The following is a 21942-nucleotide window of genomic DNA, read 5'->3' as shown; positions in this document are numbered from 1 at the left end:
ACTAATGGAACACTGAAGGAATAGCAATGTATTTCCAAATTATGATGCTGAGTGGCTTAGAGGGGTGTGATCCGATGGTTCTGCTGCCCTTTCCTTCCACATGGAAGTGGTCATGGGTTTGGAAGATGCTAAAGAATCTTTGGTGAATTTCTGCAGTGCATCTTGTAGATAGTACACACTGCTGCTACTGAGCATCAGTGGTGGAGGGAGTAGACTCTTGCAGATGTGGTACCAATCAATTGGCTTTGTCCTAGATGGTGTCAAGCTTCTTAAGTGTTGTAGATTTGTAGATTATATTACAGTGTGGAAACAGGCCCTTCGGCCCAACAAGTCCACACCGACCCGCCGAAGCGAAACCCACCCATACTCCTACATTTACCCCTTACCTAACACTACGGGCAATTTAGCATGGCCAATTCACTTGGCCCTGCACATCTTTGGACTGTGGGAGGAAACCAGAGCACCCGGAGGAAACCCACGCAGACACGGGGAGAACGTGCAAACTCCACACAGTCAGTCGCCTGAGGCGGGAATTGAACCCGGGTCTCTGGCGCTGTGAGGCAGCAGTGCTAACCACGGTTGATGGTGCTACACTCATCCAGACAAGTGGGGAGTACTCCAACACACTCCTGACTTGTACCTTGCAGATAATAGACACTGTTGGGGAGTCAGGAGGTAAGTTACTCACTGTAGTATTCCTAGTCTCTAACCTGCACTTGTAGCTACCATATTTATATGACAAGTTCAGTAAAGTTTCTGGTCAATAATAACCTCCTAGGATGAAGGCAGTAGGACACTTAGTCACGGCAATGCCACTGAATGTCATGGGGTGCTGGTTAGATTGTTTTTCCTTTGGAACTGGTCATTGTCTGCGATTTGTGTTGCACGAGTGTTCCTTGACACTTTTCAGCCCAAGTCTGGCCGATGTTGCATTTGGATATAAACTGCTTCAGTATTTGATAAGTTGTGAATGGTGTCACACATTGTGCAATCATTGGCCAATATTCTCACTGCTGACCTTATCATAGAGTAATGGTCAATGATAAAGCAGCTGAAGATGCTTGGGCATAGGACACTACCCTAAAGAACTCCTAAGAACAAATGATTAAATGCAACTTTGATGACCAGGGCTGTCACTCCCATCTCACCTCTGAAATTCAACACTTTTGCCCATGTTTGAACCAAGCCTATAATGAGTTGAGCTGCCCTGGTGGAACCCAAACTGTGTGTCAGTGAGCCGCTTATTGCTGAGCAGGTGCTGCTTGATAGCATTATTGATGACACCTTCCATTACTTTACTGATGATCGAGAGTAGATTAAGGGGTGGTAATTGGTCAGATTGGATTTCTCCTGTTATTTGTTTACAGCACATACCTGAGCAGGTTTCCACATTGTCAGAGAGGTGCCAATGTTGTAGCTATACTGGAATACCATGGCTAAGGGGATGGCAAGTTCTGAAGCACAAGTGTTCAGTGCTATAGATGAAATGGTGTCAGGGCCAATAGCCTTTGCAGTATCTAGTCCCTCCAACCATTTCCTGACATTGCATGGAGTGAATCAAATTGGCTGAAGACTGGCATCTGTGATGCTGGAGTTCTCTAGAGGAAGCCAGGTTGGATCATCGCTGAGCACCACCACCATTCAAAACTGGATGTGTCAGGAATGCAGAGCTTAGATCAGATCCGTTGGTTGTGGCTCATTTAGCTCTGTCTATCACTTACTGCTTATGCTGTTTGACATGCAAGTAGTTCTGTTTGGTAGCTTTACCAGATTGACATCTTAATGTTAGATATGCCTGGTGCTGTTCCTGGCATGCCTCCTGCACTCTGGATTGAATAGGGGGAGATTTCCTGGCTTGATGGTAATGATTAGGTGAGAGATATGCTGGGTGAGATATGTAGGTGAGACCTTGTCTCCACAAGGACTGAGCAGTTGTCACTACAATTCACACCATTTTGGACAGATGCAGCAGTTGATTCATAAGGACAAGGTAATGTTCCTCCCTCTTGTTGTTCTCACACCACCTGCCGCAGACCCAATCTAGCAGCTGTGTTCTATAGGACCTGAACAGCTCGATCAGTAGTGCTGCTGCTGAGCAACTCTGGATTGAATAAGGGGAGATTTCCTGGCTTGATGGTAATGATTAGGTGAGAGATATGCTGGGCCAGGAGGTTGTAAATTGTATTCAAGTACAATTCAGCTGCTGATGGCCCACAGCAATCATGGATTCCCAGTCGGTTTGCTGGATCAAAATCTATCCCATTTAGCATGGTGTTAGAGCCGCACAACAAAATCTAAGGAATCACCAACGTGTAGGTGAGACTTTGCCTCCACAAGGACTGAGTAGTTGTCACTACAATTGACACCCTCTTGGACAGATGCAGCAGGTGATTCGTAAGGACAAGGTAATGTTTCTCCCTCTTGTTGTTCTCTCACCACCTGCCGCAGACCCAATCTAGCAGCTGTGTTCTATAGGACCTGAACAGCTCGATCAGTAGTGCTGCTGCTGAGCTACTCTTGGTGGTTGACAGTGAAATCTCTCACCCAGAGGACATTCTGTGCCCTTGCTACCTTCAGTGTTTCTTCCAAATGCTGTTAACATGAAGGAGTACTGTTTCATCAGCCAAGGAAGGATAGTTTATGGTAATCAGCAAGAGGTTTCCTGGACTGCGTTTGACTTGATGCCATGAGACTTCACTGTGCCACCAACTCAGGCACCTATAATATTCTAATAGGACTAGACAGGGTGTTTGCAAGGAGGATGTTCTCAAAGTTCTCAGGGAGTCCAGAAACAGGGGTCAAAGTTATGGGGTAGGCCATTTAAGACTGAAAAAGGGGAAAATGTCTTCACCTAGAGAGAGATGAGTGTGTTGAAGTCTCTGTCACAGGAAGTTTTGAGGCCAAACATTACATGTTTTCAAGGAGGAGTTAGATATAGCTTTTAGGACTGAAGGGACCAAAGGGTATGGGGAGTAATGGGACATGGCACTGAATTAGATGATCAGCCCTTATCATATTGACTGCCAGAGCAAGCTCAAAGGGCCAAATAGCCTACTCTGCCTCCCAATTTCTATGTTTCTATGTTACTGGAAATGCCTCGATGGTAATCAGTACCTTGACCAAAGCTGAACATGTTCTCAAATTGGTCAACTTTTAACACATTAACAGTCACGTGAAATCACTTTCACTTCGGTGAGCATTAAAAAGGGAGAAGTACACAGAGAACATGTTATTTGCTTATCTTTTTGCATTATCATGTGATTTTCTTCCATGAATAACATTATGTTTAACTCTGATAAAAGCAAGCTTCCCTTAACACTGAAGTCATTACATGTAGATTTTGATCCCTGACATTTACATAAAATTTCTGTTCTTCTTAAATTACAGCGAACAACCATTATTTCCAATTGAATTCGTTGAGTTTACAAAACAGAATGAAGTGGAGAATAAAACACACCTGATGTAATTATTCTGTCAGAGTACAAGAGAAGCTTTAAGGAATAGCAGTGTCAATAATAGTGCTTGCAATTTGACCTACAATTGCTGCTGAGACAAGCCATTTACCTTTGCTATCAGCAGCACTTTCTGACAGAGACATCTCAGTGCCTTCAGCTGAGAGGCAGTGATAACAGATGTAGCAAAGTCAAAAATGATCAAACCCTCATGTCTTAAAAGTCCAGTAATGTTCCTGTTTTTCAAAATTTCTTTCTTAGACCATATTAAAGGACATTATTCCCCAAAATCAGTTGTTTAATGATAATTTAAATTGAATTATTGGATTAATTTTGAAACGTACAAACTGAATTCTTGCCAAAATCTAACTCCTTCAAATTGAATGAATAATTTCATCAATAGCAGAGTTTATGCTAACCTGCTTTTCAAAACCTCAAACAGATATTAGGTTTTTACATTGTTTTACATTTAGAAATGGATGGCCCATTCAGTACCCTTACAGACCAGAATTTTAATCCAATATTTAGACCAATAATACTTGCTCAAGATTGTAGAATTTAAAAGAATAATTCAATTTATACTCAGTTTACAAAGTTACTATTCAAGCTGGGTGAAAATCAAGTTGATAACATACAAAAATATGTCTAAACTCTACTTGACACAATATAAAATATTGCAAACACTATCTAAAAAAGGTCAAGAGAGTGTTAAATTTACAGAGTTCTTACTGAATCCGCAAGCGTGGGGCCCCAGGCCTTTCTCGCCTCTTCTTCATTGCTGGATTATCTGATACCTTCGCAGCAAGAGAAACTAGGCTATACCAATCATACCATCATAAGACTGACATCACTCAGGAAATACTGGCAGCTGTGTTTTGTGCAATAGGGTCTGTCAGTGTAGTTAGTTCAACCCTTGCAATAAATTAGCATATATAACTAACCATCAAAGCCATATTTTCCATGTCTGGAAATGTTCAACTTTTAAGAGATTCCCAGACAAACTAGAATCTCATTTCTGCCAATCCTAAGCATTCTATTACACTAACAGCAAATAAACAAGACCCAATCTCACTAATACCTTCAATTCACACAGAGGATCTACCAGTCTACTCACCCACAACTCCAGCTAAAATTAGAAAGCAGCAGCCGGTTGAACAGCAGTACAAGTTGAGTTTTAAACAGACCAATCCAGTCTGTTGTCTAAATAGACAGCGGACTTTGGGGTGAAAAAAAATTCAGAATCTTACTAACAGTCAAGAATGAGGAGGAGTAAATAAAAGTGTCAAGCAGCCAATCATTGTCCTAGTTCTGTTTTCATTCTTGATTCTCTGCCCAAAGGGTTCACAACGAGCTAATTATTTTCAACAGATTGCGTCTGTAAAGCAAAATTTAACAGTATTAAACAGTTGCTTAAATCTGCTGTTTTCTTCAATATCCATTTTCAAAATAAATTTGCAGGTAAAGGCAAGCATGGGACATCAAATTACTCCACTCTTGCTTTGAAAATTGGCTATTTTAAACCAATGATAGTTTTAAAGTATGAAATAAAATACTAAGGAATAATTAACCACACCTACACTTTTAGACAAAGAACCTACTTCAGTTGCTTCAAACAATTTCCAGACACACATGAATAAAGTAAACAAAAATCCAGAGGAATCTATTTTGCTCCTCATAACAATGGGAGGTCCAAAATAAAAGCAAAGCTCTGAAAAGGAGTCATATTCAAATCAAAATATTAAATCTGTTTTTTCTCTCCATTGATGTGCCAGACATGCTGAGTACTTCCAGCATTTTCTGTTTTCAATAAGGGGACACCAACCCAAAATCGGACTGGCTGAACACTTTGTGAAACATCTTCGTTCAATCCGTAAGCATAACCCTAACTTTGTCATCTGCCATTTTAACCTCCACCTCGCTCTCACACCAATGTTACGTCTTCAGCATACCACATTACTCCAACACTCAACACAGACTCCAGTAACAATACCTGATTCTTCAACTGGGCACGTGTCAGCCTTCTGGGCACAATCCTGAGTTATAGGCAAACATTCATTGAAATATCAAAAACAGGAGCAGAAGCAGGCCATTCGATAAGATCATGGCAGATTATTGTGTGGTCCGAATTCCACATTCCTACCTATATTGACAAACTTTGCTTCCCATGCCTAACAAGAGTCTATCAATGTCTGCTGTAAAAATATTTAAACACCCCACCTCGACTGTCTTCTGAGGCAAAGGGTTCCAAAGTCTCTTTATTTCTTCTTTTAGCAGTGCAGTATAGGAATAGACTCTTCAGCCCACTTCGTCTGCACCAACCACGATGCCATTCTAACCCAATCCCATCTGCTTGCAGATGGTCCAAAACCCTCTATTCCCTGCCAGTTCATGTCTGTTTAAATGCCTCTTAAATGTTGCTATCATGTCTGCTTCTACCACCGCTTTCCAGGCACTTACCACTCTGTGTGTAAAGAATGTGCCATACACGTGTCTTGTAAATGTTCACCCCCCTCTCCTCAAACCGGTGCCCCCTAGTATTTAGCATGGGAACCTGGGGAACTTTAAGAGAGCATAATTCCCTCAACAGATTTAATATTTTGCCCTAAAAGGGCAACATCTAACTTCAAAATAGTGGCCCTGAAATCTGCACTCACTCACAAGAGTGAACGTCCTTTCCATTTTCAACTTGCCAATTCTAATTGTTGACAAAAGCTACAATATTATTCTTTGTAAGAGGAGACCTAATCGAGGTGTACAAAATAATGAGGAATAGATAGAGTCAATAGCCAGAGACTTTTTCCCAGGGCAGGTTTGACTGGTATGAGGAGTCATAGTTTGAAGATATTAGGAGAAAGGTATAAAGGAGACATCAGAGGTAGGTTCTTTACGCAGAGAGTTGTGAATGCATGGAATGCGTTGCCAGCTGAGGTGGTGGAAGCAAAGCCATTGGGGACATTTAAGCGATTGCTGGGCATGCACATGGATAGCAGTGAGTTGAGGGGTGCGTAGGTTAAGCTACTATATTTTACATTAGGATTAAGTCTCGGCACAACATCGTGGGCCTAAGGGCCTGTTCTATGCTGTACTTTTCTATGTTCTATGAAACCTGTTGAAACTTTATTGCTGGAACAGCACAGCAGGTCAGGCAGCATCCAGGGAACATGAGATTCGACGTTTCGGGCACAGGCCCTTCTTCAGGAATGAGCAGAGAGTGTTCAGCAGGAGAAGATAAAAGGTAGGGAGGAGGGACTTGGAGGAGGGGAGTTGGAAATGTGATAGGTGGAAAGAGGTCAAGGTGAGGGTGATAGGTCGGAGTAGGGTGGAGGCGGAGAGGTCAAGAAGAAGACTGCAGGTCAGGAAGGCGGTGCCGGGCTGGAAGGATCCGGCTGAGACAAGGTGGGGGGAGGGGGGATGAAGAAACTGGTGAAGTCCAAGTTCATCCCCTGCGGTTGGAGGGTTCCCAGTCGGAAGATAAGACGCTCCTCCTCCGACCGTCGGGTTGTTGTGGTTTGGCGGTGGATGAGTCCAATGACCTGCATATCCTCGGTGGAGTGGGAGGGGGAGTTGAAATGCTGTGCCACAGGTTGGTTGGGTTGGTTCGTCCGGGTGGCCCAGAGGTGCTCCCTGAATCGCTCCGCAAGTAGGCGGCCTGTCTCCCCAATATAGAGGAGGCCACACCGGCTGCAGCGGATGCAGTAGATGATGTGGGTGGAGGTGCAGGTGAATCTGTGGCGGATATGGAAGTTTCCCTTGGGGCCTTGGAGAGAAGTGAGGGGGGAGGTGTGGGCGCAAGTGTTGCACCTCCTGCGGTTGCAAGGGAAGGTGCCGGGAGTGGTGGTTGGGTCGGTGGGGGGTGTGGATCTGACAAGGGAGTCGCGGAGGGAGTGGTCTCTACGGAAAGCTGATAGGGGAGGGGAGGGAAATATATCCTTGGTGCTGGGGTCTGTTTGGAGGTGGCGGAAGTGACGGCGGATGATGCGCTGTACATGGAGATTGGTGGGGTGGTAGGTGAGGACCAGTGGGGTTCTGTCCTGGTGGCGGTTGGAGGGGCGGGGCTCAAGGGCGGAGGAGCGGGAAGTGGAGGAGATGCGGTGGAGGGCACCGTCGACCACGTCGGGGGGGAAATTGCGGTCCTTGAAGAAGGAGGCCATCTGTGTTGTACGTATTTTGAACTGGTCCTCCTGGGAGCAGATGCGGCGGAGACGAAGGAATTGGGAGAATGGGATGGCGTTTTTACAGGGGGCAGGATGGGAGGAGGTGTAGTCCAGGTAGCTGTGGGAGTCGGTAGGTTTGTAGTAGATGTCCGTGTTGATTCGGTCGCCTGAGATAGAAACAGAAAGGTCTAGGAAGGGGAGGGAGGAGTCCGAGACTGTCCAGGTGAATTTGAGGTCGGGGTGGAAGGTGTTGGTGTAGTGGATGAACTGTTCAACCTCCTCGTGGGAGCACGAGGTAGCGCCGATACAGTCATCAATGTAGCGAAGAAAAAGATGGGGGGTGGGGCCAGTGTAGTTGCGGAAGATGGATTGTTCCACATACCCTACGAAGAGGCAGGCATAGCTGGGGCCCATGCGGGTGCCCATGGCTACTCCTTTTGTTTGGAGAAAGTGGGAGGATTGGAAAGAAAAGTTGTTCAGGGTGAGGACCAGTTCGGTCAGTCGAAGGAGGGTGTCGGTGGAAGGGTACTGGGTGGTACGGCGGGAAAGGAAGAAGCGGAGTGCTTTGAGTCCTTCGTGATGGGGGATGGAGGTGTACAGGGACTGGATGTCCATGGTGAAGATGAGGCGTTGGGGACCGGGGAAGCGGAAATCCTGGAGGAGGTGGAGGGCGTGGGTGGTGTCACGAACGTAGGTGGGGAGTTCTTGGACTAATGGGGACAGGACCGTGTCGAGGTATGCCGAGATGAGTTCGGTTGGGCAGGAGCAGGCTGAGACGATGGGTCGTCCGGGGCAGTCAGGTTTGTGGATTTTGGGCAGGAGGTAGAAACGGGCGGTTCGGGGTTGTGGGACTATGAGGTTGGAGGCGGTGGATGGGAGGTCCCCTGAGGTGATGAGGTTATGGACGGTCTGGGAGATGATGGTTTGGTGGTGGGGGGTGGGGTCATGGTCAAGGGGACGGTAGGAGGAGGTATCTGCGAGCTGGCGTTTGGCCTCAGCGGTGTAAAGGTCAGTGCGCCAAACTACTACTGCGCCTCCCTTGTCAGCTGGTTTGATGGTGAGGTTGGGGTTGGAACGGAGGGAGTGGAGGGCTGCGCGTTCCGAGGGTGAGAGGTTGGAGTGGGTGGGGGGAGTGTGGGAGTTCAGGTAGCGGTTAATATCGCGGCGGCAGTTTTCTCCTCTATGAAACCTGCAGAGTATTGAACTCAGATAAAAATTACAGCCTAAATAGCAAACAAATTAAGATTACAATAATACAATAATTAAAACTTGATGAAATGTGCTATGTCCTTAAAGGATTGATTTATCCTTGCAGTGGAAGAGCCACAAAAATATTAGGTGCTGTGGATATTAATTCTGCCTGCTCATGTCCTCTTAATGTGATGTTTAAACCAGCTTTGTACTCTAAAATATTTCTTACAGACTTAGTCTGAAAGTTCAGCATGAACATAATGCAACAGAAATCCTGATTTAAACATTCACAACTCCTTTGATTAAACAATAAAAAGCCAACATAACACTTAGAGATACAGAAGGACCCATTCACTAATTCAAACAGGAGCCAAATCAATGGCTGTTGTTGTTGGTCAATATGAATAGGCAAACTTGAATCATCAGGAAGAGCTTAGCTAAGGTAAGTTCAATGTACTTCAAGAGGTACCACACTGGTGAAAATAGTTACAAATGTTTTCTTCAGAATGAGCCAAAATAATTCATCAGAATTTACATTGCCTGCAGATCATGAGTTTCAACTTGCCAAATTAAAAACAGATTGTGTCATCAGAATTTAAACTAAACTCTAGTCAGGAGTCAACAACAAGAATAAAAACAGGAATTGCTGGAAAAACATAGGAGGTCTGGCAGCACCAGCGGAGAGAAATCAGAGTTAACGTTCAAGTCCAGTGACCTTTCCTCAGAACCTGCTAAGTTTTTCTAACAATTTCTGTTTTTATTTCGGATTTCCAGAATCGACATTTCTTTCCGTTCTTTGTCTAGTCAGAGTCACTGCACTAAAATCAAGGTGACCCATGATTTATTTTCAAAGTTCTCTGAAAGTTGTAAACTGGGTGAAACATGCAAAAGTCCCAAGCGAGATTGGTCAGTTGAAAATTGCAAATTGCAACACCTTTACATAAAAAAACTTCTATGTGTAACACAAATTTCCTAAACAGTAAACAATTGTGAAATTTACTATAGCACAATGAGTATGTAGGTGTTACTCAAGAGGGCTGGAGTTGTCAGGATGCAAAGTGAAGTAGCTTTTTATTTTTATTTAACCTATTCTTCTAATTAACCTGTTCAGAGACATTATTATACACATCCGGAGAAGAACTGGGGATGCTTGTTGAAAATTGGACATGATCAGCACTATTCACATGTCCATATATAGCAAGACTCAAAACAATTAGGCTGATAAGTAGTAAGTAACATTCGCCACTACACAGGGGCCAGGCAATGACCATCACTAACAAGGCTGAATCAAACCATCACCACTTGACGCTCCCCACAATCAACATCAAGGGGGCTACAGTTATCCGGAAACTCAACTGAAGCAATCATATAAATACTGTAGCAACAAGGGCAGGTCAGAGGCTAGGAATTCTGCAGTGAGTAAATCACTTCCAATCTCGCCAATGCGAGTCATCGACATGACAGAAGTGCAATAGAACACTTTCCATTTGTCTGGATGATAACACACTTACAAATCTCAACATTATGCATCCCAAATGACTAGTATTACCACTTTTAGCATTCACTCCTTTCACCATCAATACAGAGTGGCAGCAATGTGCACCACCTACCAGATATATACGCCCATCATGTCAAAAATGCTCATCGGGAACTCAAAGAAATATTCCTCATGATTTTCTAAACCGTCATAAGATTTACCCTTTGTGTAGAACTCCAAGTTTGCAAAAATTAATTCCCATTGGAATCACGAAAAGGGAGCATTGCTCACAATCTATTCTGTATACTAGCAATGGAATTGAAACTGAACATCATGATGTCACAGACGGGAGCAGTTCTATCCAAAATATCTGCTTTAAATGAAAAATTTCACATAAAGGATAAAGCTGTACAGGGTAAGGTGATTACGAGACACTGCAAAGTTAACATTCTATAAATGCACTGACAACTTGTCAGAGGGAGTTAATTTTTATTTGTTGTTTTTTTTCCTGATAGACTTGCCGCACTTTACCCAGTGGACTTTTGCAGAGTTGAGAAAGGTCCGTCATTAACACAATCTCGAAGCCATGCAGAACGTAAGAACAATAATACTGTTATTAAAACAGCTAACCAATCAATTATCGTTCGCAAATCTAGGATGAAATTCTCCTGGGAGAAGCACATCCTTCTACTGTTTTCTCCATGATTTATTGCTTAGTACTTGGTTGTAACTTCTGCTACAAAAAAGGTTCACCAAATTTCTAAAGGTCTAATGGTTAAAGCACCACAATTAAATATGAAGTCTCTTTTTGAGTATTATTTTAGTTTAAATGTTTCTGTAAATTACAAGGAACACTGAATTTTGATGCATACATTTCAATTTTTGTGGTAATTATAGATTGTCCAGCCACCAAAACGTCTCCTATGATCTTCTCGATCGTCTAAGCTAATTATTCATTTTCAATTTACTGATGTCAATTCCCTTTTTTACATATGCTAAATCCACTGTAATCATACATATGAATGAATACTAATTGAGGTCAAAATCAACTCTGGTTATAAAATACTTTGGATTTATTATCCACCCTAATATATAAAATTTGGTTGTTTGGAACTATCCTCTGGAATCTATGCATCGACACCTCAAGGTGGAAAGGAGAAAGAATTAGACACTTTCTGTACTGTAGGGAATTCAAAGGAGTAACATTTCTTATCATCCTTTCAGAAATTTTTTAAGCAGTTCAGCAAAATCAAAGTTAAAGAAATCAGATTAACCAGCGACTAAAGACCATTTTTCAACCTTAGTGTTGAACTCACAGATGATACAATACTGCTATCTGAAGTCACCTAACTAAACTTATTTCAAATTTCAGGATTTATATTAATCTTTTTCAATAATCGTGATGGTAGACCAATGAACACGAGTAAGAAAATTCTGTGCTCTATCTGGCAGGCTTCAAAACTTTTTGGCTCTTTTGCTGCAACTCAAGAATAGCTTCACTGTATATCTTGCAGTTATGTCTGAATCTGCTCCAGAACAGCTCAGCAAGCCAGCCGTGAATATGGATCTTCAAGTTTTCTTGACTACCCTAGTCAGAATATAACATTTGTTGAGGGTACAAAATTAGACATTTAATAATGGTCGAGATATGTAGATCTGTATTAAAGATGGAAATGTGTTGCTGGAAAAGCGCAGCAGGTCAGGCAGCATCTAGGGAACAGGAGAATCGACGTTTCGGGCATTAGCCCTTCTTCAGGAAGATCTGTATTAAACCCAGTGATCTGAAGTAGACAGCTTTAAAATACTCAAACTTTTATAACAGCATTTCAATTTTGACTCCTTTGCCAAAGAAAAGCTCGCTGCACATATACAAAAAAAAGTTCTCCTTACCCAACAATTACATGGACTCAAAAATAAGGTTCACTTCTTTCACCAATCCTCATGGAGCTCATTAGCATATGGTGCCCTTTTTCAATGTGCAAAGTATTATTAATAACACAACTCAGGTTAATTAGCTACATCTAGTACAGCACATTTATTGCATGGTCTTCCATGGGAATACACTTACTGAAGATAAAGATTAATCCACAAAGAACTACTCGTTCTGATGTGCAAAATTGGAATTGTTTTAGCATTAAATCATCTGAATTATTGTTCTTAAACCAACAATATACTTTGTCCTGACAACAATTTTAGTAAATTCCTCCCTAAAAAAAAAGTAATTCACTGAATTCTTGCAATTAGAAATTCAAACCAGCCTCCAACAATGCTGATTATTACTAATGAAAGTCACATAAGATGCCAATCTATGTCTTTAGCACATAATGTCAATAGGGAAAGATTCAGAATAAAATGAACGCAACTCCATGAAATCTGACTGAAAGCAAACAAGCACTGACTCAAAATCTCAAATGAAAAATAATGTTGGATTTCAAATTAAATGGAATGCAAATACCATGGCCCTGAAGTCACAGTCAAAACTCGGTTCCTCAACACAGCAATTTGCGCTTTCCAACTCTTGCCAACAAATTTTTGTTCACACACCAGGGTATAGGGAATCTTCTTCAAAACTAAACTGGATTTACATCCAATTCGGAATGACAAACCTGTTTGTTTGTTTATAGATGGCGCCAGGCCTGCTGATTATTTTAGTAGCATTTCTCCTTTTCTCTCCAGCATTTGCATTCTTGACATTTAATTATAAAGAAATCATGAAAACAGTAACCATGAAAGCTGGTAACAAATTCTCCTTTACAGCAGTTATAAAATCAATGAATGATTACAGCACATAGGAGACCATTCAGCCTGTCAATTCTCTGCCAGCTCTCCGCTCTTCACGGTTTTCCCATAGTACTGCAATTTTTTCCCTCCTTGTACTTATCTAACTCTCTTCTGAAAGCCTCAATTGGCTTATTAAAAACTTTTCCTTGCATTATATTTGAGTCTTCTGCCAACTACATTAAATTTTGGTCCTTGCTCAAATTTTCTCCCAGTTTCAATTGGTGTCTCAGTCTGAAATATCCAGTCAGTTTCTCCTTCCCAGTCAGTCAATCAATTCCTCACATTCACCCTGACCAATTTCTCAACTACTCTGTCAAGATTCATGATTTTGAATGCCACTATCAACTCTCCACTCAACCTTCACTTATCCAAAGAGAACAACACTGACCTGTCACTACACATAACTGAAGTAAGTCTCTCATCTTTGGAACTATTTCTATAATTCTCTTCTGCATCTAAGGCCATCACATCTGTTCAAAAGTGCAGTATTGACAATAATCCAGTTAAAGCAGAATCAGAATTTTGGAATAGTTTATCATGATTCACTTGCTTATACTCTTAAGCGTTTTATTTTTAAAGCCCATATGCCCTTTATCATCTTTTTTCTTATGCTACTGTGCCATCTCCAATGACATATACCCCATTCACACTGTTCCTACACTTCTTCAGAAACATACTTGTTATTTTATACTGCCTCACACTCTTCCTAACAAAATGTACAACTAAACACTTCTGCCTATTGTCCACCCATTCTGCCAGCCTGCCTGTCTTTGCCAAATTGATGCCTATCACCATTCTCCATATAGCTCACAAAACTTCCAAATCAGATACCATCTAAAATTGTAAATTTGTATCTTGTATGCTGAAGGCAAGTTATTAATATAGATCAAGAGAAACAGTGATCTTGATCTATATTAATGACTTAACTTGACACAGCAGAGATTCATCCCAAGGAAAAATAAGCATGCACAGGGAGGATGAGGCAACCATGGCTGACAAGAGAAGTCAGGGACAGCATAAAAGCACAAGAGAAAGCATATAATGTGGCAAAGGGCAGTGGGAAACCAGAGGATTGGGAAGCTTAAAAGACTAGAGTCAAGACTGTGGTGCTGGAAAAGCACAGCAGGTCAGGCAGCATCTGAGGAGCAGGAAAATCAACATTTCAGGTAAACTTCCTTCGTCGTGAGCGACAATTTTTTTTTAAACAGAGGATGATTCACTTGTGGAATGAACTTCCTGAGGAAGTGGTATGCGGGTACAATTACAACGTTTAAAAGACATTTGGAGAAGTACATGAATAGGAGACATTTGGAGGGAGATGGGCCAGGAGCAGGCAAGTGGGACTAGTTTAGTTTGGGATTATGTTCAGCATGGACTGGCTGGAGGGTATGTTCCCATACTGTAGGACTCTAAATCACCTCCAGGACATCTCAGCAGGAATTCTTCAGGGGATTGTCTTCGGCCCAATTATATTTAGCCACTTCATTAGTGACCATCCCCCTCCATCATACGATCAGAACTGGGGTTGTTTGCTGATGACAGAGCAACGTTCAGATCTTTCACAAATCATCAGATAGTGAAGCAGTCCATGTCCAAATGCAAGAAAATCTGGACAAAATTCAGTCACATACCTCCTGACTCACCCAAACCAATCAAAACTCTCCAAGGCTTCAATCAGGAGCATAATGGAATATTCACCTTTTGTCTGGATGGGTGCAGCTCCAAAAACAGTCAAGAAGTTTGACACCATCCAGGAAAAAGAAGCCTGCTTTAATAGCAAAATACCCTCAACCCACTCCCTCCACCACAAACGATCGGTGGTAGCAGTGTATATCCATTGTAGATGCACTGCAGAAATTCACCAAAGGTCCTGAGACAGTACTTTCCAAAGCCAAGACCACTTCCAACTTGAAAGACAAAAAGCAGAAGACACATGGGAAAACCACAACCTGCAAATTCCCCCCACCCTCCCCACACAAGCCACTCACCATTCTGTCTTGGAAACATATCATATTCCTTCAGTGTCAATGAACTGAAATCCTGGAATTCCCTCTCTAATGGCATTAAGTCTACTTACACTGCGACAGTTCAAGAAGGCAGCTCACTGCCACCTTCGCAACGGCAACTAGGGATGGGTAGCAAATGCGGGCTCAGTCAGCAACACACTTATTGTGAATAAAACACTAAAAAAGGTTATCCATTAGAGGGCAAAAGGATTAGAGATAATGCTACTGAAACATTGAGAGGACATGGATACAGAAGGACTATGTTTCCTTGTGGGAGACCAGAAAGAAGGGGCACAATTTAAAAATAAGAGATTTCCTATTGAAGACAGAGATCAGAAGAAATCATTTCTCTTAGTCATTAGTCCGTAGAATTCTCTTCTCAGGCAGTAATGGAGACAAAATTATGGAGTATTTCTAAAGCTGCGTTAGACAGATTCTTGATTGTCAAGGGAATCAAAGAATATAAACAGTAGCCATGAAAATACCGCCTAGAATCAGATCAGTCAATATTCTATTAATTGGGAAAGCAGGCTCAGAAGGCTGACTGGTCTCATCTAAATGCTTGGGAACATGTGCTTTGTGTCCATTCCGAAGTCCTTCTTCTTGGTTTTTGTTTGAGTATCTGCTGTACAGTGCCTCCACAGTTTCATTTTACTGACCATCTTCTTCATTAACCAGGAACTCTCAGTTTGTTGGGGTTAGCCTAACATTTCTCCTCACTGGTATAAACCTAGAATGCACCCAATCCATTGTTGCCCTTTGCTTCATTAGAGAGTTATGCCTGCAGTCTTTCATTCACATTTACCGAGGCCAGATATATAGTCAAAAAACTGAAATTTGCCCTTTTCCATTAAGTATTTTTACATGACATTGCTGTGTTAGCGAGACAACAAGACATGACATATTGTTGCAGTATGATTTGCCTACTAATACTTGCCAACCTTATTTAGCATAATCAAATCCAGCAAGCGATTTCAATACTTATTTCATCTCCAATTTTCCTATTTTTGGCATGAATAATGGTCCCATCTAGCACCAATAAGTTTTCTTTGCACATGTGAGAAAGCACAACTCCAGTGCACATTTACTTTAAATTTGCTGTTTGACCATCTTGATGTCATGAGGACAATTTTATTTTATTGCCAGTGTGTTTCACAGAAGGCACTTGTGTAGGTTTTTAAGGAAAGGATAATGTAAAAGACCCAAGGTCTAAGCGGTGATTTCTCATTGCAAACTCTACAAAAATAAATAAGATGACCTTCGGAAGGCACCCAACCATGTTTATTCAGAATTGTAAGAGTTTATGTTAAACTAAATTTGAAAACTTATCTGCATCAGTTATAAACTTGATAAAGAGAGGGTATCAATATAAGCAATCACAAGAAGTACTTTTAAAAATTACACAGCAGATGATAAGATTACAGAATTTTCTGACAAAGCTGTAGCCAAAGTGAAGTATATCAATTGCTTGAAAAAGAAAATAAGAGTTAATGATCATGAGTAAGAATGTAAATTTAGAATACATTGCTCATTAGGAGGAAGACAATGAAAAGGTTTGTTTGTGTAGCATAACATCTTATGATATTTAAATATAAAGTTTAAAACAAAGTTAATAATTCACTGCAACTTTGAATTCTTAGCCATACCAATGGAATTCATTGTCACAGAAGGCTGTGACGCCCAGGTCATTGAGTGTATTTAAGACTGAGATAGACAGGTTCTTGATTGTTAAGGGGATCAAGGTTTATGGGGAGAAAGCGGGAGAATGAGGTTGAGAAACTTATCGACTGTGATTGAATGGTGCAGCGGACTTAATGGGCTGAATGGCCTAACTTCTGCTCCTATGTCTTATGGTATCTTCCTTTGTCCTTGCAAGTACGAACAAAAATGGTTCAGCAAAATTTTTGAGTGGTGGACTGTGAAATATAAAGAATTAACTTTTCATTTCCTTACTGGGCCTAGAAATATCTGTTTTGCATCACTAGTTCAGATATTTCACTCAAAATGTCAGCTTTCACATCACTTTTTTTTCAGCTTTAAGTATAATTACAGATTTTAATCCTGCAGTGGCAGAGTTGCTACAACAGCAATTTCCTCTGCTGTCCATCAATATAGCTTTAGCATCTCAACTCATTAAATCTGCAAAATAAAAATGACAGACAACTTCTATGAATGGTTGTCAGACGTCAGGCTGTCCTTCAGCAAGAGGTAAATAGTGGCAAGAATAAATTGCATCAACATGCAACATGTTTACACGATGTCTCAAACCAATTCTTATGCACATAATAACCTAAGGTTTACACACACCAGCTGCCTACTTATTTATACAAAATACTGAAAAAAACTGAAAGTTTATAAAACGTGTTCTCCAGCTTATTATACACTAATCAGTAGATTACTGGAAGCATTGATTAGGCCACAGTTTAATACAGATAAATGTCAAGAGAATCCCTCTGAATTTCAAGCTTTGAAGTCGCTTCCTAGCTATTAATTTTAAAACAGCTTTAATTATATGTTTTAGGTTAGTTTATTGCTGGTGACTTTCAGTACTGTGCCAAATATTAGCTGATCCCATAGAAATTCAATGTGAGTCAGAATTCACACCAAAATTAACTGTTAGGATGCCCACATTACCAGTCTGCAGATTAAATGAAAATTTATGTGTTCATTTCTCAAGTGATTCTATATCCATCATTACATAATTTACCTTGGCTCTTAATCGCGAACTTCTTTGTTTATGAAATAAATAAAAATGTACTTTGTAGTTCCTGGAGCTTGGACACAATCAGCTTGGTAAGCCAGGCTCATACTCCAGTTCTAAAGAAGTGTCACTGGACTTGAAACACCTCCACAGATGATGCCAGACCTGCTGAGTTTCTTCTACAATTTCTGTTTTTGTTTGTTTTATATACCCAGCATCTGAAATTCTTTGTTTAATTATGCAACTTGCATGAGGGAGAGAGACATTTGGTCCAGATTTTCTTGTCCAAATAATGGTGAGGGTATCCTTCATTATTAATATGAACAGAACTTACATTTATCGAACATGTTTGATTATGACAGGACACTTAGGTGGTATACTTTAAGCATTACAGGTGAATTCAAAGCCTTATGAGGACTCTGAAATGTGTCCATATTACTGCCATTTAGGTTGCTTATTAACTGACTATTCCCAAAACTCTGCAATGCACCCAAGATGCCAGATCCTTCCACTTCATTCCTCAGCCCTTAAACCGACTCAACACTCCCTACCTCACCACGTCACTCCTCTCAGCCTTTAACCCCACTCAACATCCCCTATCTCACCACTTCATTCCTCTCAGTCCTTAACCCCACTCAACACCTCCTACCCCACCACTTCACCAACTCGCTGCTGCTAGTCTGAAGCCTCCAGGAAAGACGACATTCTCTGGCTCCCCTCGTGCTGCAAAGATTCAAGAAAAGTTGCAGACCTGAACCACAACTGCACAAAGTTGACAGTCCCATGTCATCCTTAAACAGATAGGAATTTGGTGCCATGAGAGTTTGACTTTTTCATGAAGGGAGGATGCAATTACAAAAAAGGTTTTATTTCCATGAGCATTCACTGCACACAGCTGAATTACAAGAAAAAACTTGCCACTGAATGGCATGAGGCCTGATCCACCACAGAGAAACCACTCAATTAAGCTCAAAGATCTGTCATTGAGAAAGTGAAATTGAAGTTTCACCTAATTAAGTCACCATGCCCACCACATTACCCATTCTTGAAGGTTCAATAAAATACCCTCTATAATTTCAGAATTTTTAAATGTTTGTAAACAGCAAGATTAATAATAATTCTTGTAAGAAAGAAGAAAACCAAACGAACAGGCTGGGGCTGTTTTCCCTGGAGCGTTGGAAGCTGAGGGGTGACCTTATAGAGGTTTACAATATCATGAGAGGCATGGATAGGATAAATAGACAACGTCTTTTCCCTGGGGTCTGGGGGTCCAGAACTGGAGGGCATAGGTTTAGGGTGAGAGGGGAAAGACATAAAAGAGACCTAAGGGGCAACTTTTTCACGCAGAGGGTGGTACGTGTATGGAATGAGCTGCCAGAGGATGTGGTGGAGGTTGGTACAATTGCAATATTCAAGAGGCATTTGGATGGGTATATGAACAGGAAGGGTTTGGAGGGATATGGGCCGGGTGCTGGCAGGTGGGACTAGATTGGGTTGGGATATCTGGCCGGCATGGACGGGTTGGACCGAAGGGTCTGTTTCCGTGCTGTACATCTCTATGTTTCTATTTGGAACAAAGTTTTAGAACACTACTCTCACAGCACTGTGTTGTCTGAAATGGGAAAAGTCTGATTACTACCACAAAAGTCTGTTAGGAAGTTTTACTTATTGTTGCAAGTAGTAGTCTTCCCTCTATTTTGTTTCAAATGATCTGGTATGGACACTATTGCTAAAACTCATCATAAAGTTGATAACTTCCCAAATTAGATATAGTACTTCCCCAAACAGTAATATAAACACATAGGTATGTATTTTCCATGCATACATATCCTTGAGGCATTGTCTTATAAAGTACATTGAAACTTCACTCTAAATCTATGCTTGATTAAATTTAGCAATATTTGCTACCTGAATTGCATAACAACAGGTGAAAAAGTATTGTCTTCAACAACACTGCCAACCCTTGCCCTGAAGGTCAGTTTGGAGAAACAGTGCTGGTGGATGCGACAAGAAACTTTCAATATTTATTTGTTTCATTATAAATGCAGGAAAATTTAATTACAAAGTTATAAATTTCAGGTTACGCTCACATAACTGATGAGGTAACTGAGTTAACACTTAAGCTATTTGAGTGAATAAGAATTCAATATTATATCTTTACAGATGTTTCTGGCATAACCAAAGGGTGGATAAATGGGTCAAACTTCTTTGATTTGTCAGTGGTTTGTAGGTTAAAAGCTTTACTGAACCAGAGTCACCAAGTTCATTTCACTTTCTGCCATGAACTGACTGATCAGGATCAAAGCAGCAGCTGGAAGTTAGCCTCAGCAGTTCATTGTGGTTTAGGATGAGGAAAAGTCAACCAATATTCTACATGGGGATCGGTGAGCTGTGGTAAAAACCACACACATCACCATCTGATGAGTAAGATGTGCTTCATGTCATAATCCAAGCTGATGTTTAATAATAAAACAGATGTTTATTACACAAAAGAAATGAAGATAAAATAGAACAAAAACTATTTACAGATAACACAAATTTAAAGATTTAGAAAGATGGTAAAATATACAGTAACTAATTCCAAAAACTTCCCTTTACAGGAGTCACACCAATAAAATCTCCTTCTCTTTCACATTTATAATGTTTATTTTAACGACGGCCCTAATTACCCTTCTTGATAATCTGACAGAAGTTAGGACCAGGTGTAGGCCTTCTGGCCCTTCAAGCCTGCTTTGTTATTCAATATGATTCTGGCCAATCCTTTATTTCAGTACCACATTCTTACTTTTCATTTGTCATATAACTGAGCTGTGGCCTCCTCAGCTTCACATCACCCCTTCAAGGGTTTTAACCACACACTTTTGATCTGGAACTTTTAAAATAAACTCCTTACACTGAAGAAATCTTTCTTAATAGTGCTAAACTTCCTCCCTTTCTCTGAAGCAACTGTTTTACACATCCAGCTTCAGCCAAGACTTCTGCAATCTTTCCTGAAATGGGAAATATTTTTGCTTTCCCCTCACAAGATATGGGTGTTTCTCCTAAGCCCCAAAAACAATTCCAGAATTTTCTATCTGATTATGATGTTCACTCAAACTCACCCAGATGTAAACAAATTCCCATTAGCTCCTTGATTACACTCTCAAACTGTTCTTCAAAACATTCATCATGGCTAGAGAAACACCTATGAGCGTTAAACCCCTTCAGACACACAGAAAATCCATATTCCACCTGTTCAAAATTCAAAGATCTAAAATTAACGATATCAAATCATACTTATCTCAACTATTCTTCATCTTTAAGGAGGCTACTGAAATTTATTAAGCAGAATTGCATCAAAAATAACCACTTAGGTGTGAAAGGAAATTTCTTGGAATAGCACTGAGACTATAACAAATGGTGAGATCAAGGAGATGGAGGATTTCAAAGGAGTACAGCTGATATTGGAAATTGGCAACTGTAATTTCAATTACAATTACAGGGGACACAACATAGAGTGAGAAGAGGACATTTTGCTCATTTAAACAAGGACTTCACTTGAACTGGTGGTGCTTGTTGTGTGACTTGTAGGCTTGAAATGAAATGTGCTTTAATTCCAGCATTAACAATCTTAACTTTGAGTGTAAAATTCACAAAACAAAAGCTTTAAACACTCGATACATCATAGACACAAGATTCTAAGTGTATTAGTGCATACTTACAAACTTCCTTTTCTTGGCAAGCTTAATTCTTTCTGCAAAATAAACACAAAAAGATGCACATTATTTCAACAAATAACATTTTAATTTATCATATCAATGCAAATTATTTTAAAAAGAGAGGCATGAATAAATGTCACATTTTGATCTAGTAGGAACAATACAATGGCATCATGGCATTGTAAGCTTAAAGCTCAATTCTGTCATTTTCTTGGGTAGCAAACCATGTGTGAAAGCAGAACTCATAATCCAATGCTGATAGAATATAGATGATTAATGAATCCTTTTTTAAAATATAGCAAAAACCATTCATTGACAAATCATGCCACAGCATAAGGATGGAAATGAGAAAAGCTATTTAAAAGTTTCCAGATGGTTGGTGGGCACAATGATTATAATCTAATCAGATGATTTCTCTTCCTCCCTGCTTCAATATTAAACATATAATCATTGTTGAACTGGGAATTCCACAAATTCACTAA

The 21942-nt window shown here is 40.7% G+C and overlaps 1 protein-coding gene and 1 long non-coding RNA gene across 12 annotated transcripts in view; one reads left to right on the top strand and one right to left on the bottom strand.

Annotated features, from left to right (window-relative positions):
• mast2 (microtubule associated serine/threonine kinase 2) overlaps positions 1 to 21942 on the bottom strand; it is a 412521-nt gene that overhangs the window by 191617 nt on the left and 198962 nt on the right. For 9 of the 11 annotated variants that reach the window (XM_043699133.2, XM_043699131.2, XM_043699132.2 and 6 more), the window contains one exon: positions 21464 to 21495. In XM_043699133.2, coding sequence (XP_043555068.2) covers positions 21464 to 21495 — 32 coding nt within the window. Of the gene's footprint in view, positions 1 to 4181; positions 4262 to 21463; positions 21496 to 21942 lie in introns of those variants that run through there. The other 2 variants (XM_043699137.2, XM_043699141.2) reach the window with 2 other exon arrangements.
• LOC148149131 (uncharacterized) overlaps positions 5242 to 21942 on the top strand; it is an 89986-nt gene continuing 73285 nt past the window's right edge. Inside the window, exons 1-2 of the long non-coding RNA XR_015758145.1 lie at positions 5242 to 5322; positions 10790 to 10869. This is a non-coding gene — a long non-coding RNA (uncharacterized LOC148149131). The remainder of the gene's footprint in view (positions 5323 to 10789; positions 10870 to 21942) is intronic.

This window comes from Chiloscyllium plagiosum, unplaced genomic scaffold (genome assembly GCF_037043375.1).
Source record: "Chiloscyllium plagiosum isolate Xiang-an unplaced genomic scaffold, Cpla_swu_hap1 HiC_scaffold_9, whole genome shotgun sequence".
Taxonomy (NCBI): Eukaryota; Metazoa; Chordata; class Chondrichthyes; order Orectolobiformes; family Hemiscylliidae; genus Chiloscyllium; species Chiloscyllium plagiosum.
This window is presented reverse-complemented; position numbering and strand designations above follow the sequence as displayed.